Genomic DNA, 22,724 nt, shown 5'->3' with positions numbered 1-22,724 from the left:
GTGATGTTGGTGACTCCCTAGCTCCTCTCTGTGGCTCCACAGCTCTTCCCAGTTTACAGCTCTGCCTTCGCTCCTTCCAGGTACACCAGCTCAGAGGAGTTTGCTGCTGATGCCCTTTTGGTTTTTGACAACTGCCAGACCTTCAACGAGGATGACTCTGAAGTGGGCAAGGCAGGACACATTATGCGCCAGTTCTTCGAGAGCCGCTGGGAGGAGTTTTATCAGGGAAAACAGGCCAATCTCTGAGGCAAGGGAGGTGGGGAGTCATCTGTGGCCTCTCTCGTACCTTCCACAACCTGCCATTCACACCTGCTGATGGTGCCCTGGGGCCAGGCTCAAGTCAGATAGCTGATTTTTGATCCTGCCCTTGGCAGCACCCACGTCCTCTTACCCCTAGTCCCCTTTCTCCCTTCCTCCTCCTGCTCCTCAAATAAGAGGTGTGGAGATGAGGTCCTTCTGGACTGAAAAGCCAAAAAAGAAAGACAAAATAATTTTTCCTGTTTTATTTCCTAATTAAAAATGTGGAGGGGGAAAGAAGTCCCTACTTCCTCCTCCCCACTTCCTCTCCCTCCCTGTCCATGCCCCAGCATTCTGGGGTGATTTAACAATAGCAATAGTTCTAGTGAATGTGTGAAACCGAGAAACACTCTGTACTGTGTGCGGACCCGCAGTGACGGCCAGTAAAGTGAACTTAACCCCAGGCGTGTCGCCGACACGGGCCCTGGACATGCTGCTTCCACGTGCAGACCCATCCTGTCTTGCTTCCTCCCGGCTTCCCCTCCCCCGCCATTTCCCAGTTTTTTCAGATTTTCTCATCCAATAATGTAAAACTCTTGTGTACGGGTTTCTCCCTCCTTTTCCCCAAATCTTTTTCCCCTTCAAAGGAAAAAAATTTAGAAGTCCCTGTTTTTCTCTCTGTCCTCATCTTCCTGCTGATAGCTGTTCCATGTAAAATGTTGGATGCTCCTCACATGCTGAGTTTCCATCCTTTCCTCAAACTCAGTGACTGGGGAGAGGGTGGCCGGTACCCAGGGCCTTCCAGCCTCCTTCCTCACCTGCTTTCCCAAACTTCCCTCTTGGGAACTCCTCAGGGACAACTACTGCTGAGTTTGGGTGCACCTCTGAGATAAAGGCCGGGTAGCACTTGACTGGCCTCAGAGTGGAAGAGTGGTGGGTGTGGTGTGCATGCACACATGCCTTGACTGACCCTATTTTGATGAGATCCATTTCATTTGTTTTCCCCAAGTATGTTTTTAATCCTACTGTTCCCTTGTTTCATACCATCACTTCTATGTCTTTGGGAAACCACAGGAACAATTTCTCTGGGTCATTTCTGTTCCAGCCTCTTCGAACTGTGCAATCTTTCAGTAGGCGCACTCCCCCTCAGGAGCTTTGAGTCTCACATTTTTGCAGGGAGAGGGGTAGAACTGGATCTTTCCTAATCCCATCAGCATCTATGTGTTTAGTTGTACTTTTCCTTCCTTTTATCTACTCATACCCTGGGATCCTTTCCCAGCAGCAGAGACTCCTGAGCACAGGAGAGGGAAGGGAGAGGGCTTCTGGGTCCACCAACCTACCTGTGACTGCCCAAGTGAGCTCCCAGTCTATGAGAAAACTGCTCACTCAGACCATAGCCATGGCCCCAGCCCCCTGCTCCTGCTCAGCGAGCCCCTCCCACCAGAGATTACGGGTACTTGCACTGGGGAGGTGGCTGCTAGCTGCCCGAGCAGAGCTGAGGCATCAGAAGTGTCCACTGATGCAGCACCACAGAAGGGTGCCTGCCGGGCAGCAGAGCGATCATTCCAGTACTTCTGGCAGCACTGAAGGGGGGGGGGGCTGCAGTGTAGGTCTTGGGCACCTCCTTAGTCCTGTACGTCCCTTCTCTCCCAGAGCCTATTTCTAAAGTCGCCTTTTCTGTCAGATAAACCTCAGAACTTTTAATTTTGAGATTTTTTTTTTTTGCTTTTAAATAAGAGGTGGATTGAAGAATAATTGACTTTATATTATGCATAAATATTTATATTTTATCTAAATAACTGCGCTGTAACAAACTTTGTGTTAGACATTTGGAACTGTTCTAGTTGGGCGCCCATCTTTCTCCCCATGACAGTTTTCCTCTGGCATAAAATGTCGATTACTTTTCATTGTTGGAGGTGGGGTGCATGGGGTGAGGTCTCAGTTGTCTGCTGTGTGTTCCTCTCCGGCTCCCTCCATAGGGACCAGGCATTCTGCAAGGGGGTTAGAGACTGTAGAGGGGTGGGGACAGCACAAGCAGGGGGGCCATTTCTCACTTTCCTTTCCCCATCTTCACTGCCCCTTAAGCTAGGTGGATTTCTCTGTTGATGAGAGTATTTGTAGAGAAGGCAGTAAAAAGTAAGACAGCCCCCCACCCCTTAGTTGCCCTTCCCCTATCAGTCTGGTAACAGCAAGAAAACCACATCATTGACACCAAGTTTCCATGTTCCTTTTACTTCAGAAGGGACTGACTTTTTATATAACCAAATGTGGTGTTTTAGTGACTTTTTGATAATGTACAGTTTTTTGTGAATTTAAATTTATTTCTTTCTATATTTTTAGGACCAATCTCATTTTTAATAAGGTTAAAAAAAAGAAAAGTCTAGAGAAAAAAGCCTCCTGTTTTTGCCATGTGATGTTCCACATGTGATGCAGCTGTAGAAAAGTGCTTGTCAGTTGAATAAAAACCACATTTGATAGAGATTCAAGACTCTGTGTATTTCTCATCCCTTGAGCATAGTCTCACACATACCTTTTAAGTGGGGAGCCTGGGTGTTGGGTTTAGCAAAAGAAATACATTTATCCCTGCCACATATTGGCAGGGATCCCAATATGTAGGAGACTGAGGCAAGAGGATCTCCAGAAATAAGGCTAGTCTAGGCTACAAACAGAGTTCCAGGACAGCCTAGACTACACTGTGAGACCCCCATTTCAAAACAGGTTTACCCTTAAACCTCCCACATTGGCCCCACTTAAGCATGGGTTCCTGTCTCACACGTTGTTTGTGTGGATGGAACAGGTATAGTTCTGCCTTAAAAGTCTGAGGTGCTGGGTAAACTGAGATTGGTTCCAGCCTTTTTGTGAGATGTGCTTTAGCTTTCTGAGCTGCCACCTGTGTTCCTGTAGCAGCAGATAGCCCGTCACCAGCTTTTCCTCCCCACTTGTGGATAAGACACCAAGACAGCCTTTTGTGTTTTATTTAAGAAAAAAAATTAACAAAATGAAACTACCAAGTTACAGGGAAAAACGTGGGAAGACCAGGGGTCAGAAAAGGAGTAAGCTAGAAGGGTAGCATTGGCATAAACACAGAAGAGTATAAAACTAGACATCTCTGGATAAAGAGGGAAAAAAATGTACAAAATTGTTTTAAGTATAAATTAAACTTACTTCCTCTCCAAGGTGATAAGTGCATGCAACAGAGTTCCTGCCCAAAAGCCACCCACCCAGCCATCTTGGGGATTCAGAACTGCAGGAATGGGGCAGAGACTTCAATTTACTCAGGCTGGGAAAGTTACCACCCTCCAGCTTTGGATCTTCGTCTCCTGAACACCATAAACTACCTGGACCTTAGGGTGGACAAGGGAACATCTTCTAGCCCTGTAAATGTCACAAACTTTGGTATCTGGTTACCCTTTCAGCCATGTGGTGGCCACTGAGCCGTTCTCTTGTGGTAGGGAGACTCCCAGCCATGCAGTGACTCCTTGGTCACTGCATCCTGCCCTTTTAGGACCTATCAATGAAACTTACACTATTCTAGGGTGCTTAGTGAGCCAAAATCTTAGACAAGACGTTGCAGAAGTAGAAATATCCAGAGTTTGCATTTGTTCATGAGGCCTTTCTAGCTTACTAACGAAGAGAAAGCCAGTAAAGTCAGGCACTTGTGCCCTTGTTGTAGAACTGTGAGGTAGATAAAATAACAAGGACAAAGGAGCTTGGAGTTCTGTTTGGACAGTGAAGGCCTCTTCAAGCCAAGCGGACAGGCCAGGAAAAAGCAGTGGGAGTGGTGATAAACTTCTCACCCCTTCAGGAGTCTCATAAAGACAGTTGTTCTTTGCTGCTGAGGGAAGGCTATATAAAAGGCAGCAGAAAACCCCACTGACCTTCAGGAGTCTAATGCTTGAACCAAAAAGTGTGTTGCATAGAAATGGAATAATTGGTGTAAAACCAGCGTAACAAGGCACAAGATTTAAGCTCCACCTCTGCAGACTGGCTTTTTATCACCCATCCTCCTTTTGGGCATCAGTGGATGCCACTGACCCAGGAGGACTGGAAGAGACTGGAGCAAGTGTGGGCTAGACTACCCATCTGCGTGGACTGCTCCTAGTTAAGGCAAAACAGCCCCCGGGAGTGTGGTGCTGCCACTTTCCCAGAAGGAGGGGTATCTGTAAGAACAGCAGTGGGTCCTTTTCTAAGACTCAGAAGCACTGGGGGATCCCTGCCAGGGCTGTGGACAGTGACAGCAATGTCTGCACAGGAGCACAAAGTGACCCCTGAGACAGGCATGGGGTGACAGACTCACTAGTGAGCAAGTCAGAAAGGGACAGGATGGAGCAGGCTACAGTGCTGACCAGAGAGCCTGTGGAGCAGCAAAATCTGTCTGATCTCAGCACATGAACTGTCCTGCCACCCCAGCTATGACAAGTTTATTCTCTCTTCAGAGCCAGATCCTCAGGCTGGGCAGCTCTTCAAATTCTTTGGTTGAAAAGCCTTTTTTTAAAAACCCCTTCCCAGCCAGACGTGGTGGTGTACTGCTATCATCCCAGTACTCAGGAGGCTGAGGCAGAAGTATTGCAAGTTCAAGACCAGCCTGGGCTACAAAGTGCGCCCAAAGCCAGCCTGAACTGCATGGTGAGATCCTGTCTCAAAATACCACCCCCGCAAAAAAAAAAAAAAAAAAAAAAAAATCCCTTCCCATCATTCTTCCCAAATCTCAACCTCTACCTGCATCATTCTTCTGTCCCTGCAGTCAACACTAGCATGAGACGGGGCTCGCAGGCTCTGTGCCTAGAAAAGTGCTTGGCAGCTGAGGAAGGGACTCTGCTGTGCTCTACGGTATTTGAAAGCTATAATAAGACTGTTACAAGTTTCAGCCAGGCTCAATGGCACCCACTTGTGATACCAGCACTTGGGAAACAGGAAGGAGGATCACAAGTTAGAGCCAAGACTGGGCAACTTAGTGACTTAGTAAGAACCTAACTCAAAATGAAAAGAGGCTAGGGATGCAGCAGAGGCCCTGGGCTTAGTCCTCAGTACCTCACACAGTGACAGGGAAGCTTCTGTAATGATTGGGGTGAGAGCAGAGGCAGGACTCAGAAGTGCTGCCCACACCACCGTTTCACACAGGGAGCGATGCCTTAGCATGTCCTTCTCTTCCCAGTCACTCCCCACTAAGAGAAAGGGACTAACGGGAAAGCAGGACTGTTCTTCCACCAGAAAGCACCTAAAAGTGACTCCTCTGGGCCACTAACCATTCAAAAATAACTGCAGGCTCCTGATTACTTCCCACATCTGAACCTGCCCAGGTCAGAATAATCATTAATAGAATCTAACAAGTAGAGTCAGATAAGACTCTCAAAAGGTAACTTCGAAGTTTAAAACAACCAGAAAAAAAAATTAGAACCTTTTTTAGATTTTAAAAAAAAAGTTCTGGGAGGCAGAGGAAGGGCAGCAGTGACAATGATTTCCATCAGGAAAGGTGTCCCAATGAGACCTAGCGGCAGCACCCCATCCCCTAGTTGAATGAATACAACTCTGGGTTTTCTCTCTTTAAGGCCACTGACAGCTGAGAGTGATGGTGTACACTGTTATCACAGCATTCAGAGGCTGAGGCAGGAGGATCATCTTAAATTTGAAGCCAGCCTGGGCTACAGAATAAGACCCTGTTACAAACAAAGGCTATTGACAAGAAAGTAGCTGTGGTATACTGCCCTTCACTGACGGTTAAGAAACTCCAAAACAAGCACTATTTGTCTAGCCAAACCCCAGAGGGGTACTGAGAGTGGGGCTTTTATCCTGGACAAGCTTTTCCTGAAGTTGGAAGCACCAATAGAAAAATGGGCAATTTTGTTTCTTAGTTTTTCAGTCCTATTCATTGCCTCAATCCCACTCCTTTATCCCAAGGATGTATATAAAAGGACAAACAGGAAAAGGAGGAGGACAGGGACTCTAAACTCGGGGGTGGGAGGAAAATCTGTGTGCCACAGCCGCCCTCCCCTCTGCCCTCTACTTCCCCCAAGCTGGCCTCAGCTCTGCTGTTCCCCTCGGCCACCAGCTTATCCCGCTGTGGCAGTTTCTGGGGAGATGAACCTAGCTCCAAGGGAGCAGATTCTTTGTTGAGAGGAGACAGCAGCAGGATCATCTCCTGTTCTAGTAGGTGGTCACAAGTTTTCTTCATCCTGTCTCCAGTGCAGTCAGATCTTAGAGAGGACAGCTATGGAATGAGACAGAGGGCGTCTAAAAGTCTCTGGCCTTGTACACTGTGAGATGGGATATACAATGCTTTTTTATCATAGCTCACTGCTGTCCTTCAGAAAAAGGAAAATTCTCTCTTTGGTTTTCTTTGGGACAAGATAGATCTTACCATGTAGCCCAGGCTGGCCATGCATTTGCAATCTTCTTGCCTCAGCCTCCCAAATGCTGGGATTATAGGCATACACCAACACAGCCAGCTAAAGAAAATGATTTCTGAGGTCCTGTTTCACCAGGGAAGGGGTCCAAATATGCCAGGGCAGGACAGTCACTCTGCCATTAGAGAACTCTGTCCTTTCCTATCCTGTGCAGCACACAAACAATTCCCGTCTCAGCCACAGAGAAATGTGTGTGTACCTGCTACATTAACAAGAGCATCCAGCTCCACCAGGACAGCATCAAAGGTCAAAGTCTGGGAAAATTCTAGGATCCCGGGATCCCTACCCACCCAACCAGTTGCACTGAGTGTCAAAAGGTGCTGTGTCCAGGGCCGGGATGGGAACTGACCCCATCCCAGAAAGCTGTCTGCATCACAGCTTTTCCACCTTGGCACTGCTGACATGTTAGGCCAGAATTCTTGATGGGATACAGGGTGTCTTGTGCACTGAGGGGTGTCATCGGTGTGCTAGGTCTAGCAAATAGATGCTGATGCCTATAACACATACACACCACCCCGAGGCATGGCCATCAGAAATGTCACCAGCTATCAACCCCAGGCCCTGGGGAACAAAACCACCACTGGCCAAGAACCACTGGTCCATAGTCTTGTAGTCTGGACAGAGCCTGAGTGAACTTGGCCAGGCCACAGCGGCACAGGCCCTGTGCCAAGTGGAGCCCAAATAGCAGGGGGAGAAGGGCCATCGCCACAGGGTAAGTGGAGACTGCAAAGCAGGGACCCAAAGGCCGCAACTTCCACAGAGGACGCTGGCCTCACAGCAGTAAGAGCAAGAGGTCAGTAAATCCAACTGCAACTTATTGAAAAACACTTAGTCTTCAGCCACATTTGATTCAAAGGTGACTTCCGAAGGCTGTGGAGTCCTCTCTGAAATGGACCTTGCAGCGGCTCTGCTTCCCGCAGCTATCCTCAGCGCAGAGGAAAAGCCACTTCTGTTGCTGCTCAGTGTTTGGCCTTGCTCCTTGCCCAGCACTACCCCCAAATTCCAAATGAAATTTCATTCAAAAAAATTCACAAAAATAAAAACTGTGAAAAAGTAAGCAGGCAGGCTCAGCTGTATAGAAAAGAGAAAAAGAACAATCTTGAGAGAAAAAAAGACAAACGTGTGAAGAGGAGATGCAATGTGTGAACTGAGAGCTTTACAAAAAACAAAATCTTAAAAATCTGCTTGTTTTCTGAAACATATACATACATATTTTAAAAACTCCAGAACTAAATTCAGCAAGTAGGGGTCAGCGTCACCAATGGTCTAGCACCACATTTTTCTCTTTTCCTTTTAAAGAAGTCTTAACGAAGCGTATTAAGGTTTTCCCAAATAACCAGGACGTAGCTCACAGAGCAGCCCCAGGCGGCAGGGCACCTGGCCACCGCGTCTGAGGCAAGGGGAAAGTATACTACAATTTAAAACAAAGCAAAACAAAGAAAAAAATGTTTCATCTCCTTGAATGTAACACATACAAAAAGTGACGATTTCCCCAGGCTGCATCAGTGACGGTTCAGAAGCAACGCAGAGCAGGCTTGCAGCACCTCCTCCCCAGGGTCAGCGCTCAGTGGGCTCGCGGGCATCTGTCACTGGGCTGAGCTGCCTGGATCTGCAGGCATCTCCAAAACTTCCTTTCTACCCAACATGGACAGCGAGGAAATCCTAGAGCAGGCCCAAGCCGGAGAGGGTGGGAGGGGTGGCGAACACGAGAGCCTGCCTGGCTCCAGGCAGGGCTGAGCTGTGGCCCTCACCCTTACCGCTGTTACTTGCTGAACTGGAAAGAATAGACTCCAGGCTCTGAGGGCGTCTCCACTGCCACCTGATTCTGCGGACCGCTGTTCTCCTGCACCACAGCCAAGGAGGACAGTCAGCTTCTGCTCTCCCTTCCTTGCCTCCCACTGAAGCAGCCTCACTAAAACCCCCAAAGCTGAGGGGTCTTGCTGGCCCCCCATGCCCTACGTCATGGACACACACCCAGCACCAACCACTGGAAGGATGTAAAATGCTGCAGCCACTCTGGAAAACACTTTAGCAGTCCCTCAATGTTTTGGGATTTGGGTTCTTTAAGACAAGGTCTCACTGTATAGTTTAGGCTGGCCTTGAACTCCTGGAGCCTCCTGCATCAGCCTCCTGAGTGCAAGGATTACAGCCTTGAGCTACCACATCCAGGAGCAGTCCTTCAAGATTTACAGCAGCCTGACCTCTTCCTAAGGCACACTAATCAACAGAAGGCAGCATCCTGATATTTGCTGCTGGTGGCCAGATGTACAAAGGGCCTCATTCTCAAGGACAGAGTAAATCTTTCCTTCCTGCATTCCTCATATACCTACAGCTATTTGTGAACACAGAATCAGCATCACTGTGGGGAAGATCATGAACAGGGGAAGATTTGCTTCTGCAAAGTTACAATGCTCTTACCTCAACAGAAACACTGGAAGAAGGCAGAGGTGCATACTGGGAGATGTAAGCTCCATGCATAGCTGCAGGTGTCGGCATATACTAGGGTGGAAACATCGACAGGCTTAGAGTTATGGTTCTTGGCACCTGTGAAACACCTGGGCAGCTTTTACATATTCTGATGCCTGTGTTCTGCCTCTAGAGGGCCTACTTTAATTGATCTGGGCATTAGACTTTTAAAAGCACTCTGAGAACTTCCAGTGCAGTGCATGTCTGAAGTGCTAGCACTCAGGAGGCTGAGGCAGAAGGACAGGCTTGAGTTCAAGAGTAGCCGGAAATACACAGTAAGATTGTATCTCAAGCAAAAAAAAAAAAATGCATTCCAAAGTATACTGCCTTAGAAATGCTTCTGCCTATGCTACCTGGGTGACTTACTTCCTTTTTTTTTTTTTTTTTTTTTTGAGCCAGGGTCTTGCTATGTAGTTCAGGTTGGCTTTGAACTCATTATGTATCCCAGATTGACCTTAAACTCTCAGCAATCCTCTTGCCTCAGCCTCCTGGGTGTGGGGATCACAGGCATGCACTACACCCCTGGCCTTTCCTGCTGGCCTTCTATTTTTCCTCAACACCCTGCCTTCCTTGTCTTTAAGTGTTCTTACAAATCCAAACTGGGTAGGCCTGAAAGAAACCTAAAGTTTTCTTCCTATTACTATTTTGATAAGGGAATGAGTATTAATTCTTAAATTAATACAGTGAGTAATCATGTATTGCAAACATGTACGGATACAAGTTTTATAATAATTTTTAAAATTCACACACAGAAATGCTATTCACTTAGTTTTGTGAGTAGGAAGCAGCTCTAGGGTAGGCTGGGAAGCAGATTAGCTGTTTCTGGCTTGTGGGTTATCTTTGCAGTTTGTCTCTTCTAATTCTGACGTGACATGGTCACCCTGGCATTCACTGCAGTTCTGCTAAGGACCTCTGTGCTCCTCACTCTGTGACTTCTATAGTCAGAAACACCCTACTTTACCGTGCCCGTGCTGCTGAGTGAGAGGTGGCCTAGTTGCTGGGTCAGGGGTCCCATCATGGAGGCTGGTTGGAGAGAAATGGGGTGATCCATCCCTGGTGTCAGAACGGAGCCCTTAAGGCAACAACAAGGGGAAGTGTTATTGGCAGCATCCTAAAGCAGTGACAGGTGGCTACTACGGACACAGAAAACAGACATCCCAAAATCCTAGGACTGAAAATCCCTGGTGAACAGCTAGCCAACTCACAGCTCGCTGCCCTTCAATATGGAGGGACCCACTCAAAGAAAAACATGAGGTCTCATAGCTGCGCTATGGGCCCAAGCCAGAACTCACACCCACACCTCCCACCATCCACGCCCTCTGTTTTCCTTCCATCCAACTGCCTCTTGCTCTGCCCATGTCTGATAACTCACGGAAGGTGGCATGAGGTATGACTGGTGGTGCATCCAGGATGGGTTAGGTACTTGCAGAGGAGATGCCTGAGTCACTCTCTGATGTGAGCAAAAACAAACAAAAGTGTTAAATAACTAGAAACTACTGTTTGGCTCGGTGATCCAATTGTAGTCAGCAAGGCTCCCCGAAAGTTGAAATTTCCCCTCTCAGAATATAAAATCATTAAGAATAAATTGCTGCCAGGCACAGTGGCACACACCTGTAATCCCAGCACTGGGGAGGCTGAGGCAGGAGGATTTCTGGGAGTTTGAGGCCAGCCTGGGCTACATAGTGAGCTCAAGTTCAGACTGAACTGCATAGTGAGACACTGTCTCAAAAAAAAAAAAAAGGAATAAATTGTTTTAAAAATATTACTAACTCATGTAACTCAATAATTTACCCAGTCTTAAATCCAATTTTTTAAAATGGGCAAAGGTCTTGGATTGGATTTATGTCAGACAATATATAAATGGTCAAAAGTACACAAAAGAGGCTCCAATGCAGATCAAAACCAAAATAGGACACAATACATACCCAGGATGGCTGTCATTAAAGAGCCAGAACACTCAGGAGGGTAAGGCAGGCGGATTGCCACAAGTTTGAGGCCAGCCTGAGCTATATAGTGAGTTCAAGGCCAGCCTGAACTCCATGGTGAGATCTTGTCTCCAAAAAAATTAAAACAAAAAAAATAATAAAGAACCAGAACAACACACATCCCACAGACTGGTGGGAATGTCAAACAGTACGATCACTTTGGAAACACATTACCAGTTCCTCAAGAAGTTGAACACAGGGTTTAATTATTCACAGCTATACACCTGGGTGAAATGAAAGCACATATCCACATAAAAACTTGCATGTTCAAAACAATATTACTTACAATAGGCCAATAGGTAGAGGCAGCCACAGAAAAGAATGAAATACCAGTGTACACTATAATGTGAATGAACTGAAAATATGCTCAGTAAAAAAAGCCAAACACAAAGACCATATATTTTAGAGTTTATTTGTAGGGGCTGGAGATTTAGCTCAGCGGCATAAGCACCTGCCTTGCAAGCAGGCGGTCATGAGTTCGATCCCTGGTACCGATAAAAAGTTAAAAAAAAAAAAAAAAAGAGTAGAGTTCATGTGTATAAAGTATCCAAAACAGGCAAATCTATTGAGACAGAAATTGCCTGGGAAGGGCTGGGGATTTAGCTCAGCAGCACAAGCACCTGCCTTGCAAGCGCGTGGTCATGAGTTCGATCCCTGGTACTGATTAAAAAAAAAAAGAAAGAAAGAAATTGCCTGGGCAAAAAAACAGACCCGAGGGTCAGTGGAACAGAATAGAAGATGCAGAAAATTTCAAACACACTCAGCCACCTTATGTTTGACAAAGGAACCAAACAAATCCACTGGAAGAAAGCCTCATTAATGAATGGTGCTGGGAAAACTGGCTTTCCACATGCTGAAGATTAAACCTAGACCCAGATCTCTCACCACGCACTAAACTAAAATTGAAATTTATTAAAGTTCTAAAAAAAAATTTTTTTTTGGTCTTTTTGGGACAGAGTTTTTGCTATGCAGTTCAGGCTGGCCTTGAACTCACTATGTAGCTCAGGCTGGTCTCAAATTTGTGGCAATCCTCCTGCCTTAGCCTCCCGCGTACTGGGACTACAGACATACATCACTACACCCAGCCAAAGATCTAAATATTAAGATGAAACAATAAATCTGCTGGAAGACAGAACAGGTAGATCCCTTGAAGACACTGGTGTAACTGAAGACTTTATGAACAAAAGCCCAATCACAATGGAACTATCTTAAGAATCAACAATTTGGATATCATCTTATTAAAAAGCTTTTATGTAGCAAAAGAAACTCCAACAGAGTGAAGAAACACCCACGGTATAAGAAAAAAATTTACCAGTTTTTCCTCAGACAAAGGACTACTATTTAGAATATATTTAAAAAACTCCAAAAGATCACACCTCTCAAATTTAAAGACTCAGTCCAAAAATGGGCATCTGAAATGAATAGATACTCCTCATATGAAAAGTAGAAATGGCAAAAAAATATATGAAAAAAGCTTCAACATCATTGGTCATTTGGGAGATGCAAATTAAAACAAGGACATTCCATATCACCCCATAAAGAATGACTATTATCAAGAAATCAACTAATAACAAGTGCCGGTGTGGCTGTAGGGGAAAAGGGACCCTTTTCCTTTGTTGGCAGGAGTGTAGACTGGTGCGACCACTGTGGAAATCAGTGTGGAGAGTCCTCAAAAAACTAAGACTAGAGGTTCTATTTGACACAGCTATTCCCTTTCTTGGTATCTTCTCAAAAGAATTAAAAGTATCACACCTCAGTAATATAGGCACACCTATGTTTATAGCAGCACAGTTTGTAATAGCTACAAGGAATAGCACTGAGGAATGGATAAAAAAGATGTGGTTTTTAATAGAGTACTACCCAGCTATAAAGAAGGATAAATGAGACATTTCTTGCTAAATGGATGCACCTTGAGACCATACACTGAAGTGAAAGAAAGCAGACACATGTAAATACTGCATTGTTTCTCTGGTATAAGAATCCAAAAGTGTAAATATGGGGAAAAATGTATAATAGCAACTAGGAAACTGGGAAACAGAAAGAAAATGTTCAAATGAGAAAGGGAACAAGGGGTTGGAGAGAAAAGAAGGAACAAGAAAAAAATAAAACAAGAAAAAATGGAAACAATGTTCCTATAAATAAGGAGGGAAAGAAGGATTGAAGAGAGGAAAGGGGAATGGGAAAAAAGAAGATATGTCATGTACAGGTACAAATCCCCATGACAAAGATTATCATATGTATCACATGTTGTTTCCAAGTTTTCCTTTTTTTTTTTTTTTTTTGGTAGGGATCAAACTCACAACCTCGTACTTGCCAGGCAGGTGCTTATTTGTGCCACTGAGCTAAATCCCCAGCCCCTCACTTTTTTTTTTTTTTTTTAACTCTTCCCTCCTTTCTTTTCTCCTTATATGTAGTTAAATGTCTTTTTCTTTTACAGCTTTTGAATTGCCCTCCTAATTAAAAGTTGTTAGTACAATGTACTAATATGGTACAATGTACTAACATGCTGCCTGTAATCCCAGCATTCAGGAGGCTGAGGCAGGAGGAATGCTGTGAGTTTGAGGCCAGTCTGAACTGAATAATGAAACCTTGCCTCAAAAAGACCAAAAAAAAAAAAAAAAAAAAAGATGCTAGACTAACTCATTAACATTCTGGCAGAAATCATAATAAAGAAGCTTGGCATGGTGGCACACGCCTATAATCCCAGCTCACTGTGAGTTTGAGGCCAGCCTGGGCTATATAAGTGAGTTCAAGGCCAGCCTGCACTACACAGTGAAACCCTGCCTCCAAAAAAAGAAAATATAACAGGATTTTTAAAATACTTTCTTTCTTTCTTTCTTTCTTTTTGGTACTGGGATCAAACTCAGGACTTCACATTTGCTAGGCAGGCACTTATGCCACTGAGCTAAATCCCCAGGCTATAACAGGACTTTTATCTTATGCCATATACAAAAATAAATTCCTGATGATATCACACTTAAGTGTAAAAAGAAGAAAGAAATGGGGGAAGGAGAAAGAGAAGAAGGAAGGAAAGATGGAAGGAAGAAAGGAAGGAAGAGAAAGAAAGAAAGAGTGAGCAAGCGATGGGCAAACAAGCAAAGCATGCTTGCCTTCCACCCTGGACTTGCTGAATGCGAAGCTCTGGGCGCAGTACCCAGCAAGCTGGGTTCAGGTGGGTCCTTGGGAGACTGAACCCAGGGCTCTCACCTGCAGGTGAGTGCTGACCCACGGAACTGTGCTCCCCACACACAACCTAGTGTTACCAAACCATCCAAGTGATCCTAACACTGAAGTCGTAGGACCACAAAGTCCACAAACGATAAGTCTGGGGAAAAAAACAATTTAATTAGCTGTTCTTCAGACGATTGATACTTACATGAAGAATTTGTACAAGTTGATGGGAAAAGGACAGATAATCAAGTAGCAAAATGAACACAGCACACAAACAGCAATCAGACAAGGGTAATCAAAATATGACAAGCAAAAATTTCACCCATATTCAGAGAAATACACAGTGTGCTTCACAGTCATTAAGACAGGAAAATTTTTGAAAAGCAAAGACATCAAAGGCTAGAGGGAAAAGGCATTCACATACCACTGGGGGAAATGTAAACCAATACAACTTCTGCAGAAAGCAATCTGGCAATATCTGTAAACCTGAATCTCTATATACTACTCAACCCAGGAAACCTACTCTTGAGACTCTAGCTTCCAGAAGTGAAAGCATTCACACTATTTGTAGCAAAAAAAAACAAAATCTAAGTGAACAGCCTTCAGTGGGATACAGCTGAAGAATTCTGGCATGGAATTCAATGCAACTGTTAACAGAATTAGAGCTTAACACTAGCTGTGGTAGAATCATTTGGAGGGCTTCTTAAAAGCCTTACCCTCAGGGTTGCTAATTCAGTACATCTACAGAGAAGTAAAAGAAAATTATGCTAAACCAGGTGTGGTGGTACACGCCTGTAACCCCAGCACTCAGTAGGCTAAGGCAGGAGGACTGCTTTGAGTTCGTGGTAAATACATAAATAAAAAACAAACATGCGGTAGGGGAAAGCACCACACGCCCTTCTGAGTGTGAACATACCTGATATGAAGACACTGGAGATGGAAGGTAAGGGGAGAGTGCAGACTGGGCAAGCACCCTGCTGGAGGTGATGTTATAAGGGGCTGGATAGAACCTGTAGAGGGGAACTTTATTCAGGTGTCACAGGAGATCACAAAGTCATGGTCTCTACTGCTAAAAGCACCGTAAGTGTCCCACCAACTCGATTTAAAAATTAAGATGAGGCAGGAGTGGTGGCACATGCCTATAATCCCAGCACTAGGGAGGCTGAGACACGAGGATCCCTGAGAGTTTGAGGCCAGCCTGGGAGATAAAGTGAGTTCAAGGCCAGCCTAAATCACGTAGCAAGACCTGATCTCAAACACACCTCCCCTCTTTCCTCCCAAAATTGAGATGAAACATCCAAGTCCCTGGACATGGGCTGCTGTCATTTCCGGTGCCCTAATTCTATGAAACATCCTTACCCATTCTGAAGAGCTGAGGCGGGGTCATACGTTAAGGCCATACCACCCTGTAAACAAAGAACACAGCGTTCACAATGCAAGCTCTAGGGTGAGGACAGAAGCAAGCCCAGAAGGGCAAAGCTGGGTGTGTATTTAGTTCCATGATTAAAGTTTGGCCAAGTCCCAGGGCAGCTGCTGCAGAGCTTCCCGGCTGTGCAGGCTGCCCTCACTGAAGATGGTCAGGCAGCGGCATCTCGGCTCCGGGCTCCGCCTGCCTGCGCAGCAGCCAACTGAGCTGGGATAAGGAGCCTGTAGTCACTTCCACTGCGCCAGTTTCTTCCGTACTCCTGTTCCTGCAGAGGTCCTCTTACCATGTCTCCGTTCCTCGGCCAGGCACGTCCGTTCTGCACAAACTTTCCTTGGTTCTGTCGTTTCTTTGGCCCACCATCAGCAAATTTGCAGAGCAAGGGATCGGATGGGGCTGGCAGAAAAGACAGAGGGGAGCCCACCTGACGCAGCGCTCACACAAAGCTCCAGTCTTCACCGCACCCCCACCCCCACCCCGTTCTGGGCCCCACCAATGCCTCACCTGGTACCCCGGGGGGCGTTTTAATGTATTTCCCATTAAATTGGGTGATGATGGCTTCGCACTTCTCTGTGGACTCCATCCTAAGGGGCACAAGACCGGTTAGGCTCTGGCTTCCCTCAGGATCTGTACAAAGAGAAGGCCCTACAGATATTCCACAAGTGTTCCTGGCCTGCAAAAGCTTATGATCTAAAGTGAAAAAGCAATGTTGAAACGACTGAGTTAAAGATTTTTGTTGGCACAAGAGTAGCAAGAATCACAAGATCTCAATACCAGTGCCAGGTCGCACTACCTGGAGCGCTGTCAATAGTAAACACCTTCTGGACTCATTCCTCATTGGTTTTGTTTGTTTGGTTTGGTGGGTTGTTTTTATTTTTTAAGATAGTAAAATACAACAAAGCAAGACAGAACAATGCAGTGAAATTAGTACAGAACTTCAGAGCAGGATACCGGCATAACAGTAATAGGTACTATGCTATATCATGTTATCGTCACAATAGTTGCCCATTCAATTAGGTATAGCAAAATCATTGGTTTTTTTGAAACAGGTCTTACTATGCAGTTCAGGCTGGCATTGAACTAACTATGAAGTCCTGGCTGGCCTCCCACTCAGGGAAGTCGCCGTCTTAACCTCTGGAGTGTTGGGATTACGGATATGAGATACTATGCCCACTCATTCTTCATTTGTTTTAGAGATAACATCCATCTATCCAGTGTTGTACAGACTAAATGAGTAATGCATATAAATGTGTTCTAAAAATTGTAAGAACATGCATGTCTACAATCCCAGCACTCAGGAGGCTGAGGCAGGAAGACTGCCATGAGTTTGAGATCAGCCAGGGCTACACAGTTGAGTTCAAGGTCAGTTTGGACTATATAGGGAGACCCTGTCTCAAAAACTATGATAAGAGCCTAAAAAAGTAAAAGGGCTCATTCAGGTTTGGAATAAGCAGAAATAACAACAATTAAAAATATAATACATTAGGTGCTTACTTGTACTCTTAAAAATTTACACTAGGTGTGGTGGCTCATGTCTGTAATTCCAGCACTCCTGGAGGCTGAGATAGGAGGATCATTGCAAGTTCAAGACCAGCCTGGGCTATAAAGTGATCTCAAGGCCAGCTTGAATTGCATAGTGAAGCCCTGACTCAAAAAAAGAAAAGAAGGGCCAGGGATTTAGCTCAGCGGCACAAGCACCTGCCTGGCAAGTATGATCCCTGGTATCAAAAAAACAAAAGAAAACAAAAACATAGGGGCTGGGGATTTAGCTCAGAGGCATAAGCACCTGCCTTGCAAGCAGGCGTCGTGAGTTCAATCCCTGGTACCGATAAAAATGAAAAAGACAAAAAAAAGAAAACAAAAACATAAAAAATAGAAAACAAATTTAAGGCCAGCCTAGAGAAATTAGCAATCATCCATCTCATAGTTAGGCAGATAGTTAAGAGGCTGAAGATGTAGTTTAGCGGTAGAGGGCTTACCTAGCATGTCAGTTCAATCCCCAGTACCAGAAGAAGAAAAAACAAAGCAATTAAGAGGGCCTTATATATTGTATAATGTATGGAAACTTCTTTTATCTACTTCCATATGTAAATTAAACTCTAGTATATACTGTATGTCAGTAACATGAAAACCACTCCTCGGCAGAAGGCAACTTTCAAAAGGCCTCAAATAGAACATTTATTCATTCATTTCTTTATTCATTTCGAGACAGAGTCTCACTATGTAGTTCATGCTGGCCTTGAACTCAAGGGATCCTCCTGCCTCAGCTTCCTGAAGTCTGACATTACAGGCATACACCACCATACCCAGCCTTCTCTCAATTTACTTCTTAACTAAAACTAAACAGGTATTGAAAATTGGAATTAAAACCCCTTTTGTAAGTGATTTCCAGTTATTTGCTTCTAATAAAGCTGACAACTTCTGCAAATGATGATGATTTTTCCAGATTAATTTTGATGGGGCTGGGGATTTAGCTCAGTGGCATAAGTACCTGCCTTGCAAGCAGGCGGTCGTGAGTTCCATCGCTGGTACTGATTTAAAAAAAAAAAAAAAGATTAATTTTGAGGTACATGCCTGTAATCTCAGCACTTCTGAGGCAGGAAAAGCATCATGAGTTTGAGGTCAATCTGTGCTACATAGTGAGCTCAAGACCAGTTTAACTATGTAGCAAGACTCTGTCTCAAACAAACAAAAATAATAATTTTGATGATAGATCACCTTGGTATATAATTCAGAAGGAATTCAAAGAATTTCCATTCTAACACAGCTCCTATCCTTATCTGTTTATCTATGTGAACATGATGAAAACAAAAACCAGGAACAAAACTCATATTAAACTCTGTCCTGTTATAGTGATAAATTACATTTATTTATTACTTTTTTGTTTGTGAGACAGTATGTAATTCAGGCTGGCCTTGAACTCAATATGCAGCCCAGGCTCACCTTGAACTCATGGTGATCTTCCTGCCTCAGCTTAAGTGCTAGGATTACAGGCTTGTGCCACCATGCCTCACCTAAATGATATTTATTGACAGTTGCTTGACTTTAATTTTAAAAACCTAAAAAAAAAAAAACTAAACAGAACTTTAGCATTTCCAATAAAATTTACTTTACATAAAATAATTTTGTATGAATAACATTTAAACTAATAATTAAAAAGATTATTCTCTTATGGGTCAATAGACATAGTGTAATGGCCATGGGGGGAAAAAATTTTAGCTTAAAACTTACTTGTGTTGGAGAGAAATATAACAAGATGATCCATATGGAGATTTTCAGAACTAAAAATATGTTACACTACAACAGAATTCTGTAGAGAATGCAAACACAGATCAAAAAGATGAGTAATACTGGAATAACAACGAGATGTATGACTATTAAAAAAGAAGTGATCCATACAATTTTAAATGGACACTTTTGTTTATGGAATGATATTTAAAGTTGAGTGTGGTGGCACAAGCCTGTAATCCTAGCATTTTGGGAGCTGAGGCAGGAGGACTGCAAGTTTGAGCCCAGCACGGACAATTTAGGAAGACTCTGCCTCAAAAATATAATCAAAGGACTGGGATGTGTGAAGTCACAGAGTTCAGACCCCAAATGTGATGACCACTAAGTGTGGTAGCAACACATCTGTCATCCCAGCTACTCAGAAAGCTGGATCAGGAGGATCACAAGTTTGAGGTCAGCCTAGCAACTCAATAATATTCTGCCTCTGAGCTGGGGATATAGCTTAGTGGCACAGTGCCTGCCTGGCAAACAAGGTCCTGAGTTCAACTGAGTTACCAGAAAACAAAACCAAAAACAAAACAATATTCTGCCTCAAAATTGGAAAAAAAAAAATATATATATATATATAATATAAATATATATAAATTATACATATATATTTTTTTCCCCTCCCCTGGACAGGGTTTCCCTATGTAGTGCAGGCTGGCCTTGAACTCACATATCTAGCCCAGGCTGGCCTCGGACTCATGGTAATCCTCCTGCCTCAGCCTCCCAAGTTCTGGGATTACAGCTGTGCACTACCATACATAGCTCAAAACGAAATTTAAAAGGTCAAGGAACATAGCTCATGGAATGTGTGAGGCCTTGGGTTCATTTCCCAGTACAAAAAAAAAAAAAAAAAAAAGACCACAAGCCTAGTAACTTCCCTTGGTTATGTCTGGGGTTGCCAGCAGGTGGTGCTACCCAGATTAAGCCCACTACAGCAGAGGACTAATCTTTATTCCCAAAGCCAAAAACACTCAGGCTGAGACAGCATTCATGAACCAGATAAAATATTGTAAAACAAAAACAGAGCTTCAGATTACAATCCAGTAGTTTTCAAGTTAAAAAAAAACAAAAAACAAAAACAGAATCTCCTGTCAAGTAACTCACAGCCTCCTGCATGTTAGACAAACACTCCCTGTGGGCTCCATCCCCAGCCCTTTTGATTTGAGACAAGGTCTCACTACATTGCCTAAGCTAGGTTTGAATTTGTGATCTTCCTGCCTTAGCCTCTCTAGTAGCTGGGATTACAACAGGTACCACAAGCTGGAATTCCCTTTCTTGTTTGTAAAATAATATTTTATTCAGTGAATAATGAATATTTACAGGGTTATTATAAAGATTAAATGAGATAAATGGATGAGAAACCCTCAGGTATAAAGATATATAAATTATTTTGTGTTGGTTGGGTCTGGATCAAAGGACAAAGGCAAGTATTGGTGAAAAGATAAAGATTTGGGGGCTGGAACTGGAGTATATGCAGACCAGTGGTGCAGCGTTTGCCCACCTTGTGTGAAGCTCCTGGTTTGAGCCTGCAAAAGTAATAATGTAGGGGCTGGGGATTTAGCTCAGCGGCATAAGCGCCTGCCTTGCAAGCAGGCAGTCGTGAGTGCGATCCCGCTACCGATAAAAAGGAAAAAGACAAAAAAAAAAAAAAAAAAGGATTAATGTAGTGTTGAGCTGGGCATGGACGCACATATCTGTAATCCTAACACTTGGGAGGCTGAGGCAGGAGAATTGCCAATAAAATGTAAAATAGAGTAAATTTTTTTTTTTTTTTTGGTACCAGGAATCAAATTCAGGGCCTCATATTTGCCAGGCAGGCATTGTGCTGCTGAACTAAATCCCCAGCTCAATCAATTTTGATCAAGTTTTGCTTTTGTAGTACCAAGGGCTGAACTCAGGGCCTTTGCACTCAGCTATATTTTTAGTCCCTTCTCTTATTTTTTATCTTAAGGGATGATTTTGTGAAGTTGCTATTTGCCCAGGGTGGGTTCAAACTTGCAATGCTCCTGCTTCAGCTTCCCATAGGGCCAGGATTACAGGCACATGCCACCCTAGCAGGGGGCACAGAAGTAGAAGGACATAGATGTCTTTGGTGGCTTCCTTAGTGAGATTTTTTATTAACCCCAGCACTTTTCACTCTTACCATCCCTCACCTTGCAAAGCCAACTCCTCTGCTGGTCCCATTGGTATCTCGAAGGATCCGAGTGGAGATAACCTGGCCAAAGGGCTTCAGCATCCCCTCCAGTTCTTGCTCATCCATGGACAGTGGGAGGTTTGAGATATATAAATTTGTAGGGTCCTGTTCTTGTTGCTATGAAAAGAAAAATGAGCAAGGAGGCTCACATCTCTTGCCCCCTTCCCACTCCTGCCTCTCAGCTACAAAATGACATTTCAGAAGAGACCAAGGAAGGGCCCACAAGCACACAGCATCTTAACTTCCCTTCATGCCCAGGCCACTGCTGTGGGTTGTATACTGAGTCAGGGAGGAGGCAGAGTGTCACTTGTTTCTCATGCTGTGCAAACTGCACGCAAGTCATTCGTAGAGTCCAGCTGAGAGCCAGGCAGAATGGCCTCCCCAGAAGCTGCCCTGGCCCCACTCTCAGGGACAGCTTGGAGGACTCCACATGCCCTTTCTGGCCACAGCACCAACTTCTGAGTAGGAAGTTGTTGTTCCGGGAGGAAGGAAGGAAAGCAAGAAGGGAGGGGATCCAAAGGGCCAGAGTAGCTCACTGGGTCACCACAAGGCCTCACTGCAGGAGGAACAGGACAGTGCCCCCTCCCACCCCAGGCTGCACGCATGGGATTTATGCAGCCACACTGCTTTAGACAGTGGTCACCAGCAGCCTAACCCCACTCTGCCTTTCCTTGTAGGATTTCCTTTTTCTTAAATCCTTACAAAAATGGGTGGCTGGCTGGCCTGCCTCATCAGTTCTCTAAACATTCATGATGGCTTCAAAAGGCAAGACCTAAGAGAAGTGCAGAAAACCTTCTAGTTTTCAAGTAGGCTGGACACAATAAATACATAAATAAGTAACAGCGGAGGCAGCTCTGAGAAGGACAGCCATTTTCCTTCCTTGCTGTGGTTTCCTCCCCTCCGAGGCCCACTCCCTGCCTCTACAGGGACCAGTGCTGGGAAGCAGAGAACACTGTTCTGAACCTCTGAGTTGCACAACTGGCTTCTCAAAGAATGTTGCAAAACTATCACAGCCTTTCTGGTAGGGAAGTGGGGCTGGGGTGGAGCCATCGAGGCAGCAGTGCTGCAAGAGGCCCTCTCCTGCCAGCAGCAGGCAGGAGCACAACAGAAAAAGCCACCAGCCAGGGTCGCCCTCCCACAGTCTGGGAGGCACAGGGGATACTGGCTGGACTGAGTGTGGCCAGAGTAGGGAGGCGCTGAGAAAGTCTTGGCCCTGGCTCAGGGTCACACAGCCTCCAAAGAGCCCTGAGAACCTCAGGACAGGGACTGAGAAGCTAAACACTACCTCTCAGAGAAGCAGTCATGAGACAGTGTCCTTACCTTTGCCATCTGTGCCTGCACACCACTGGCTTTCAGTGCTGTTACAGCCTTCTGTGCTGCTGAAGGGCTGTCAAAGTCCACAAAGCCATAGCCTGGAACAGGGAAACAGCATTATGGGAGGTGAGGTGTGAGAGAGGTAGGAGGCTCAGGCTTTGCAGGAGACAGGGGAAGATTTATGATCCATGTAAGGGAAGTTTCAGGGAGAAAGAGAAATTAAGAGGTTTCAGGTGGTTCTCCTCACACTCCTC

General features: G+C 44.8%; 2 protein-coding genes across 17 annotated transcripts in view; one reads left to right on the top strand and one right to left on the bottom strand.

Annotated features, from left to right (window-relative positions):
• Baz2a (bromodomain adjacent to zinc finger domain 2A) overlaps positions 1-2,718 on the top strand; it is a 38,328-nt gene extending 35,610 nt beyond the window's left edge. For all 13 annotated transcript variants that reach the window (XM_063254956.1, XM_063254958.1, XM_063254965.1 and 10 more), the window contains one exon: positions 81-2,718. In XM_063254956.1, the coding sequence (XP_063111026.1) occupies positions 81-246 (166 nt within the window). In that variant the 3' untranslated portion in view covers positions 247-2,718. The remainder of the gene's footprint in view (positions 1-80) is intronic.
• Positions 1-22,724, bottom strand: part of Rbms2 (RNA binding motif single stranded interacting protein 2) — a 76,636-nt gene that overhangs the window by 12,871 nt on the left and 41,041 nt on the right. The window contains exons 6-17 of one of the 4 annotated variants that reach the window (XM_063254976.1): positions 22,477-22,568; positions 21,116-21,273; positions 16,191-16,270; positions 15,973-16,082; positions 15,623-15,669; positions 15,180-15,273; positions 10,719-10,826; positions 10,480-10,557; positions 10,069-10,179; positions 9,060-9,140; positions 8,399-8,484; positions 3,197-7,712 (exon numbers count right to left, since the gene is read on the bottom strand). In XM_063254976.1, coding sequence (XP_063111046.1) covers positions 8,404-8,484; positions 9,060-9,140; positions 10,069-10,179; positions 10,480-10,557; positions 10,719-10,826; positions 15,180-15,273; positions 15,623-15,669; positions 15,973-16,082; positions 16,191-16,270; positions 21,116-21,273; positions 22,477-22,568 — 1,040 coding nt within the window. In that variant the 3' untranslated portion in view covers positions 3,197-7,712; positions 8,399-8,403. Of the gene's footprint in view, positions 1-3,196; positions 7,713-7,809; positions 8,485-9,059; positions 9,141-10,068; positions 10,180-10,479; positions 10,558-10,718; positions 10,827-15,179; positions 15,274-15,622; positions 15,670-15,972; positions 16,083-16,190; positions 16,271-21,115; positions 21,274-22,476; positions 22,569-22,724 lie in introns of those variants that run through there. The other 3 variants (XM_063254977.1, XM_063254975.1, XM_005006398.4) reach the window with 3 other exon arrangements.

The sequence above is a fragment of the Cavia porcellus genome, unplaced genomic scaffold (genome assembly GCF_034190915.1).
Source record: "Cavia porcellus strain 051 isolate PalLab524CR breed Dunkin Hartley unplaced genomic scaffold, mCavPor4.1 scaffold_8, whole genome shotgun sequence".
In the NCBI taxonomy this organism is placed as follows: domain Eukaryota; kingdom Metazoa; phylum Chordata; class Mammalia; order Rodentia; family Caviidae; genus Cavia; species Cavia porcellus.
The sequence above is the reverse complement of the archived record's forward strand: the minus strand, read 5'-3'. Positions and strand labels throughout refer to the sequence as shown.